This window comes from Hippopotamus amphibius, chromosome 10 (genome assembly GCF_030028045.1).
Source record: "Hippopotamus amphibius kiboko isolate mHipAmp2 chromosome 10, mHipAmp2.hap2, whole genome shotgun sequence".
Lineage (NCBI taxonomy): Eukaryota > Metazoa > Chordata > Mammalia > Artiodactyla > Hippopotamidae > Hippopotamus > Hippopotamus amphibius.
This window is the reverse complement of record NC_080195.1, coordinates 52,324,973-52,334,780: the sequence shown is the minus strand read 5'-3', so window position 1 is coordinate 52,334,780 and position 9,808 is coordinate 52,324,973. Positions and strand designations below refer to the sequence as shown.

Sequence of the window (9,808 nt, the reverse complement as noted above, 5' to 3'; positions counted from 1 at the left end):
TTAAAGATTCATAGGTCAAGTAATGGCCCATAAGCACCAAGGTGACTAAGGTTCATTTTAGAGTATATAAGGCCCACATAGATGTCAACCTTAAAAATATAAAACAAACTAGTTGTGAAAATCTATTTCCTCACTGCCAACAGAATCCTTCAATTCTCCTTGCTTTCCAAGGAATATTGCTTTTTCTTCAAAAACAGAGACTGATTCTTACACTGTTCGCTGATTATAAAAAGAAAACAGAAACAAAAATTCTTAAATGGGTATGGGGGGAACATTCTTCTCATGCTTCAAACCAGTCAATTTTGATACTGTGGACAAAAACAAAAAAACCAACCAACAAAAAAACCCCAAAAAACAAAAGGCAGTATTGAATCTATGTATATAACATATATACACACACATTTATATAATCAGCTTTCCTATAAAGTCAGCAGGTACAAGTGACTGTTTATATCATTTTGATGTGTAGTTTGTAATATTTCTACCATCTAAAATCATAATGGTCTATCTCACATGCATCAATAAATAAAATTTAAACAGCATGAGGTTAAAAAGGCTGAAATTAAATACAGATTCTAGATTTGGATTTAAAATTAGAACTATGTGCAGAATGTGGCAATTTCTGCAAGCTCAATTTGCAATTAAAAAATATGAAAAATAAACCAGTAGACTGTTACAGTTCACATTATTTCATTATGATGTCGTCTCAAGTGTATCCTTCCAAGGGAAACAACTTTAGAAAAAGTCTGGACAAATTCATTCACAGTGGTGAGATCTGCCCCCGGCCTGCCCCCTTCCTCCAGGTTCATCAGCTTCTGACCTCTGCAGCCAGAGTGGCCAGCTCAACACTTTTCAGTCTTCTCCTAGGTCACTAGATTAAAACTGTACGAAGATTTAGAGAGAACCTTTGGTCAGGCAAACGAAGGTCCACACGCAGAGCACACATGCTCCTCATTCGACAGCTTCCTACATAAGTAGCACTGGTTAAGAGCAAAATAAAACCTTAATAAATCAATTAAGAATTTTCCCCTTATAGAGTCAAACTTTATTGACCTCCTGGGTTACAAATGACATACATTTCCTTTCTTGTCTGCCACACCTGCCATCAACATGCCAAAGGCAAGTCTTCAAGTACCCGAGGATATGGATTAATTGTACAAGTGACATTTAAGTCCCCATTGAGTCACACCTGCGAAGCTCCCAACCAATTTCAAGCTGTGCACTATACCCAACCGAGTCTTACACTTGACTTTAAAAGAAAACAAAGTTCAAAAAAACTTCAGCACAGAACAAAGTTTTCTTCTTTTGTGGAAGGGGCATGAGGCAGGAGTCCTGTTTTTAAAGTATACAACAGCAGACTTTTGATAAAAAAAGATTGTCGTGGGAGAGAGATTGTGTGTTCTAGTGCTCCGATTTCCCCCTCCCCACAACCCCTCCCACCCCCTGGATCTCCCTCAAAGTGAGAATACAATGAAATTGGTTTGTATTTATAGATATTTTACAAGGTTAAATAAGAACAACAATAATAATAAAAAAATTGAACACTAAAATGAACAGGTTTTTTTTCTCTTTTTAATTTTCTTTCCAAACGTGACCAGTGTTGCTGAGTGACACTCAAGTAACTGGTGGTTTTTCCTGTGCAGCTGGCTGCTCGGGGCTGTTCAGGTGGAGTTGGAAGCTGATGCAGAAGCGGCATTATTGGTCTGTCCACGGTCTCCAGCATTAGCATCTGCAAATCAAAAGCCCCAAGAGAGAGCATGAACAATGCTGTAACACCCCAGGGAGAAAAGTAGGTAGCCTTCAATTGCAGACTGACAGCTACATCTGGAATGTTGTTTAAATATGGCCAATAATACGAAATCTGTACTTCCTTCTGCTTATAGTTAAGTATGTGCCTTGGCCAGGTCTTGGTGTAGGGTAGATGGTGTCTTTGAATAAGTTACAGACTCAGGAAGCCAGAGACCATTTCTGTCAAAGCTCTTGCCACAGCTGGGATGAGCAGAACATGAATACTCAGGTGGACTCTGGCTCACTTGAAAATAAATGGAGAGCGCGCAGCTGGGAGAACCTGCTTAACGGTCTGAACGCTGTCACAACATGCCATCTGCTTAAGTGGGTGAATGAGTGGAGGCTATTAAAGTAACACGGGTCAGTGCTGATGGGCAGAAGCACCAAGCGTAAACCAAACTCAATTGTGCTTGCTTTCTAAGTACAGTCCCTCTTCGTTATTCATAGAAATGGAAGACACACCCAGCAAAAAAGAAATAGCCACTGTAGTACCAAATTCCCTTATTCAATTCAATAAAGCATCTTATAGTCAGATGTCCTCGCACTTGAGCTTACTTTGCCTAATCCTCTAGAAATACGAATAACTTCACAACTAACTTGGCCCCCCCCCCGCCCCTTTTAAGGTCCATTATTATTTCACAGCCTCCATTAACATTTAAACAGACATTTAATATGTCCAGATTGGCTCTCCATCTTGGGTAGGCAACATACTACTGTTTCGGTGGCTAGTCAAGTTGCATCCCTTGTAATCACACACAGGACTGTGAATACACTGTTAGGTAAATACTAGCAGTATACTCACTGCTCAAATTCACACTAAGCCCCGAGCAAGAAGAGAGGTGGCCTGACAGAGATGGGCAACTTCTAAGAGCCATCACCCTAGAAGTCCACCACCTCTGGCCATCAAGGCTGGTGACACCAAAAAACAGACTCAGAAGTTTTGTCTATCTCTAGAGACCGTAGCTCTCCTGAATCCTGTGGCAAGTAAATGTTATGGCTGAATGCAACATTTGCTCCTTGGATCTTTCTACTTTGAATTTCTTAACTGAGCAGAAAACAAAAGTCCCCAAGGACACATAGCAACTCTAGCTTAAGGAACTCTTAAGGATTAGCTATTTGGTTTATCATTATGATAGCCACTCTTTACAAACTATACTTCCTTCCTAAATTCCTGACTGTTCCTCAAAACAATCTACCCTTATATACATTTAACTCAGCCTTTGCGGAAGAAATGTTTATATTTCTCAATATGAATGGCTGAATTCATTTTATTTCCTTCAAAACACCTATAGCACTATTTTCATGCAAATAAGTGTGGACATTATGACATCAGGGTCCATGCATTAGGTTCGTACTGCCCATAGCAGGGCATCACATTAACTTATCTGTATGGCACATGGACAGGTAGCAAGAGAGGGTATATGACATAATATAACCTACTCTCCAAAGGCAGGTAAACAGCCTTCCCCAATAATCAGTTAGTCACTACTTCATTCACAACTCCTGATTTTTCTTGGATACGCCCTGCTTAGCAGGAGTTTTACTCTCAGTGATCATCCAAATTCTGTGCATCAATAATCTACGATCAATTCCTGTCCAGGCCACAGATTCCTGTAAGGCTTTCTCAGCAAAAATGTTCATTTTCATAATTTAGGCACAGGCTGCATTAAAAACAAGTCCTGAGAAAGCCCGGAAGGCACAGAGATATTTCAGAATTATAATGCTCCTCACACACCCATGCTTATTGTAGCATTTCTCAGGCTCTGGATGACATTCAGAACCTATGCATCCTCTCTCATTTTCAACACGTGAAGATGACAGCTAAAACTGTCACACTCTGGTCTCCCTCAGGACTTAAGAGATCCACCAATCATCAGGAACGTATCAGCACAGAGAGCAGCTCTGTTAGTAGCTCTGGCCACGGCAGCCCTTAGCTATTGGCCAACACTCACCAAAGCTCATCTATCAATACGTTGCCAGCCAGCCCATTAAATTAATTTACTCTTTGGCAATATCCTATTCAGCTACTAATCTGCATCTGTACTACCTGTGAGCTTATGGCATTCCCAAAACTGGTTTCCCCTTCCTTGGATAAATTCAAAGGCTGCTTGTATGACCATAATAAAAAGCATAAGCCTTTTAAGTGGGCATATAAGCAGAAACAAAATCACCATCTGAGTAATAAAATTTTAAAAGACATTCATATTCCTTAGGTTTGTAATTTAATGATCTCTTATTTTTCCTTGAATTATTTCCAAATCACTTGATGAGTAACATTTTCACAGCTAATTATTTTGATTATAATTACCCTTGATATCTAAACAAAAAGCCAAAAAGCCTTTGCCCAGTGCAATGAACTCTACTTAAAATCAAGTTACACATGTCCTTGCTGAGAAAGGATAGAGTTCTCTGCTTTTCAGAGGGAGACAAAGCACAGGGAGGACAAAAGCAAAACAAACAAGCAAACAAATGTGAACTTCCATAAACTCAATAGTAGCTCCAACAGACTACCTGGTTTATTGACTGGGCAAAGTTATATTTTTAAAGTTCTTCTTGATACATGCTTATTTTGATCCCACTGTCAAGTCTGTAAATTTATTTTACAGAGTTGTATCTGAATTAATATGGACCCTCTATAATAAAACTGTTCATTAATTTAAAATTCTGATAAACTGTCACTAGGCTTAGATGTTTATTGTAATCTCTATAACCTTTCTTCTCAAACATTTAAACAGTAGCTCTATTTTTTTTTACATTCTTTTTTTTAATATTCTTTTCCATTATGGTTTACCACAGGATATTGAATACAGTTCCCTGTGCTATACAATAGGACTTTGTTGTTTATCCATTCTATACATAACTGTCTGCATCTGCTAATTCCAAACTCCTGGTCCTCCCCCCACCCCCAACTCTCCTCCCCTTGGTAACCATAAGTCTGTTCTCTATGTCTAAACAGTGACTCCTTAAAAGCAGCAAAGCTCATTTTGCTTCTCCTTCATTCCCTTCCCTTTACATATGTCTTGGTAAAAGTGATGCAACGTGGCATTATGATTTAAAGGTAGGCTAAGATCTTTTGATTATAAAGGGTCCAACTATGAATAACCAAAGATTGACTATACAGTCTCTTGTTTTCAGTCTTGAGATGCTCTTCTGAAGTTCACAATGATATATCTTCCTTAAATCTAATCCAATTCCACAAATATCTGAGTATGCAACTCAGTTGTACAACTTAATAGCTGTGTGATTTCGGAACAACTTATTTCATCTCCCCGCCCCCCTCAATTCCCCCATCTGTAAAATGGTGACAATACCACCCTTCTATGTAATAAGGCCTAAGAAATGCTTAGTAATTGTCCAGTAAATGGAAAGCAGGGTGCTTACCAGTGTGCCAGACATCATACTAAGTATGTTGCAAGCATGTCGTTTAGCTCACAAAGCAAGAAATAGGTACAGTTATTTCCCATTTTGCACATGGGAAAAAAATGGATGCATAAAGGGATGAGATAATGTGCCCAAGTTCACAGAGCTAACAAGTGGGAGAGCTGAGCACAGAGGGAACAGAGGGAGAAAATGATTACCTTTATGGGCTATAGGAGACAAGCAGAAAAGATCTCCTAGCAAAGGGAGAAGAGAGGGCTTTCATTCAGACCTAACCGCTACACAGTCCAAGGTGACTTCCAGAAGCCAATTTCTATTAACTAAAGAGTTACTACATTAAAACAGATCAGTGAATTTATAATATTCAGAGTTAAGAGTATGCTTATTTTATTGTCTGATTTTTCAACAGTCTGTATGGGGCATACAGAGATACACGTTTTTTGGCAACAGCTAGAGAGCTGATATTTCACTGACTTCCAACATTCCTAGAAACCCATGCTCATTACTGCCCTTCTAATATTGCTACATAATCAACCAACCAACCAACAAACCAAGGATGGAACTGAGGGAGAAAGGAGAAAATACTCAGTTTTGGGGAAGGAAGGTATAAGCTCATTCTGTTACACTGTGGTAGCCACCCTCCAAGACAGCCTCAATGAGCCATGCACCTCTCGTTGTCCACGCCCTCTGCAGTCCCTTCCCTCAGTAAATAGGGCTGACCTGTGTAACCAACAGGATATTGCAGAAATAATGATGTGACTTCCAAAGTTAGGACATAAAAGGCACAGTGGCTTCCACCTTCTCCTCCTTGGATCATTTGGACTTGGGGAAGCCAGCTGCCACAAGGCGAGACCCTCAAGTAGCACTACGGAGAGGTCCACATGGTGACGGACTGGGACTCCTCTGCATACGGCCAGCACAGATTCACTAGCCACATGACTGAGCCATCCTGGAAGTAGAGCTTGAAGCCCCAGGCAACAAGCCTTCACATGTCTGCAACCTGGGCTGACATTTTGGCTACAACCTCATGAGAAACCCTGACCCAGAATTATACAGCTACGCTGCTTCTGAAATTCGGACCCACAAAAACTGTGTGACATAATAAATGTTTACTCTTAAGCTGCTAAGTTTGGGGGTATCTTGATACACAGCAATAGATTACTAATGTATGCATATAAGTCAAATAACTTAAATGCCAGTTAGGGTTTGTGTTCACAAGCCCATGAGAGCTCCACTGACCAAGCCCCTCTACAAAATTAGATATGCTCCTAATAACTGTACAAGACAAGGAGGACTGCATCAGATGTTCAACTGTTTTTTCCCTAATGCTGAGGAGAGTCTATGGTTCTATGGCTTTTGTACTAGATATGGCAAAGGGAATTTATGCATGTACTGTACTGAGACCAATTTTATTCTGTGTGGTTTCAGAGGTAAAAACAAGCTGGGCAATCCCATAGTGAAACTGAGGGTGAAGCTCTAAGGTATTATGTTCTCAACAGAATCCATCAGGCTGTGGTTTTTGTCCTAGAGTAAATTTTTATGTACAAAATTCCATGTCTGATACATATATTTTTCAGAAGAGGATTCATAGTTTTATTTTCAGATTCTCAAAGATCTGTAAGAGTTGTCAGATAATCAAGTCATGGATCTGATGGGCAGCTGTCTCCATACTGAGGAAACTGCACCATCTAGTTGCTCAGGTGGTAAACCAAAAGTTTTCACCTTGATTCTTCACTCCCCCACCCCCGCCAACGCATCAGCAAGTCCTGTCCACTCTCCCTCCAAATGTGTCTGATCAAATGTGTAAATGGGGAAGGGAAGGAGAGTGAATGGAAGGTCCCACATTTATAAACTGTCGCCAAAAGGTTTAAATAGAAAAGTAGAAAACAAGGGAACAGGTTAGGCGGAAAGGATGGAGAATAAACAAAGAGCTGGGGTTCCAAAGGCTCTGCTTATCATTCCAGAACCATGGGTCTATAAAAGTAAAACCTTCTAATTGATACCAGTGTTCACTGGTCCAACAGCGATAATGGAAATGTTCTATCTGCACTCTCTAATAGGATGACTGCTAGCTACACAAGGTTACTTAAATTTAATTGAAATTAAAAATGTAGATCCTTATTTACCCCAAACATGTTTTCGGGTTCTCAAAAGCTATAAAATCATTACTGGCATATTAGTAGAAGAATGTATTTCAGATACACGAAATCCTTTTTGTGCTTTACATGTACTTTATAAATATACTTGGGAACTTTTTCCTTATATCCTTTATTGTGCTCTCCCAAGCCCATCTTATATATTTCTATTCACCAACTATCCTATTTTTATAATAGTTAGAAATGTCTCATAACAACTCAACTCTAAAAGATAAAGTTTTGGAGGCCTGGGCTACTTTGTTTGTCCTGTGTAGCTAACTCAGGATGTTCCTGTTCAAGCTGTTCCAAGTGGAAATGCCTCTACTATAAAGCTATGTCTCAGACATTCATGTTATTAACTCACACATGAACAAACACCACCATTACTCACAGAAAATTAAAGGTATACCCCAAACTTATATTTAAACCAAAATCATAATCTACACTAATGAAATCAAAGTAGTATCAGTAGTAAGGAAAAGGATTCAATTTTCATTTTTCTCTGTATAATGTCTACTATGATTTTGACAATTTTGTGTGTGTCATAATGGGCGGGAACACATTCCTCAGCAAAGTATCATCACCTCTCCTGTAATATTATTCCAAGGAAAAGGTGTGCCACAAGACACCATGGTGACTTCAGTCATTTAAAAAACAGAACTGAAATTCAGGCACCAGTGAGCCAATCAATTCAGCATCAAACCAGGAGGCCTTATCAACACTACTGTTTATACTTGAACTGCCAGCAGCAGAGGTCTTAGCTGCTGAGTTCAGGGACAGAGCACATTTTAATTAATTAATTAATTAAATTAAGAGGCCTGGTTGTTCAGGGTAAAAAACTGAAGGCCATGGGGACACAGGATATATTTTTGTCTTTTAAGTTAAAAGACTTAGTTTAGGAATAAAGAATAAGAAAAGGCATATGAATATAAACAGGTGACTTCAGGTAAGGAACTGAGGAACACTTGAAGAATACCCAGAAGAATGTCTGACAGGGCATTCACCAACTTAATCAAGAAGGTTTTACATTACTTTTGGAGGAAGGAGGAAAAACCCGGGTAAATTTTTTGACTTAATAGGAAAGAACATGTTTTATATAAAAAGCAATTTCCTAGCAGTGACACTTAGCACTGCTCTAGTGAAAATAATGACTAAGATGGTTTGATTTTAGGTATCTATATGCAAACTCACTAAGTGTACCTGAAATCCTAACAGAAGGTAGATATAGTCTCACTGGTGTCAGTGAATCTGTCAAACTGGCATATATGGATGGAAGGCTATTTCAAACACGGCCAATGGGAGGAAATGGGTATAGCACTGTACCTAGAAGAGACACCCACCTTCTTCGTCTACTAAGTTGGTAATGCATAAAAACACACGTGTGCCCATGCACTCTCTACCTCCCCCACCCCCACTCTGGGCTAGAGAGTGTTGAAATAATGGAGAAATGAAAAAATATGGGCATTACCAGTGTAAACTGGGACAAGCTTTCTGGAAGGCAATTTGACAATATGTATTAACACTTAAAACTTCCTTATACCTTTTGACTTAGGAACTCTTTTAAAAACTGGGACACAACCCAGACGTCCAAGAATAAGGAATTAGTTAAAGAAATTCTGGCACAGGTTTAGAATACTGGTTGAATATTATGAAGTCATATATTCCCCTTCTCCCAAATAGCATAAGCCCATTAAAAAAAAAAAAGGCACGCCTCTCTGTCCACTCATAGCTAGACTAAAATATACAAAAGTGTTACCTTTGATTTTCTTTGGAAGTGACAATATGGAGAGTCTTATCTTCTAAAATAACTATATATTATGTTTCTAATAGAGAAAAATCCTTTTTTTTTAAAAGCTATATATTTTAATGAAATTCCATATACATTTGAGTTAAGATAAAGAGAAAACAGATAGGAAAGAGTTAGGAAGAGGAACACCTGAGGCTGTACATTGTGGATTCTGCAACTGGACAGGATATGCAGGTAGCTTTCCCAGTGCACACTATAAACATGCCATCGAGGCAAAGGATAATCATACTTGGGGAGGGGATGAAGGGATGGTAACTGTCATTTTAGAAAAGTATTTGATACACTGATTTAATTTAAGATTTTATTTTTCAAAATCAGTGGAAACAAGCAACGGGAGAAATTATTCTGGACTTAATTCTGCCCGGCTAGAAAAAACTGGCTAGTGATGTAGAAGATGACAGGAATTCTGGGGTAAAAATAACTGTAACAGTAAGAAAAAGGGATCACTAGCCCTGGCTAAATCTGAACCATGACTTTAGTAAAATGCATTTCAAAAAGTTCAGGGAATGAACAGCTATGATTTTGTGCTTAGAATCTTCAAAAGGGGCTAATAACTGACAAGAAATAGAAAATTATAAAAAGCAAAATTTTAACCAACCAAACAATTGCACATACTTTCAATGCAAAATAAGAGGAGAAGAACCAAAGAAACCAACTAAAGGGTTTTCTTTGATGAGCTCATAATTTAAAAAGTAGGGCA

General features: G+C 38.8%; 1 protein-coding gene across 2 annotated transcripts in view; it reads right to left on the bottom strand.

Annotated features, from left to right (window-relative positions):
* Positions 1-1,555: 1,555 nt before the first annotated feature.
* GSK3B (glycogen synthase kinase 3 beta) overlaps positions 1,556-9,808 on the bottom strand; it is a 194,071-nt gene continuing 185,818 nt past the window's right edge. For both annotated transcript variants that reach the window (XM_057696192.1, XM_057696193.1), the window contains one exon: positions 1,556-1,729. In XM_057696192.1, coding sequence (XP_057552175.1) covers positions 1,662-1,729 — 68 coding nt within the window. In that variant the 3' untranslated portion in view covers positions 1,556-1,661. The remainder of the gene's footprint in view (positions 1,730-9,808) is intronic.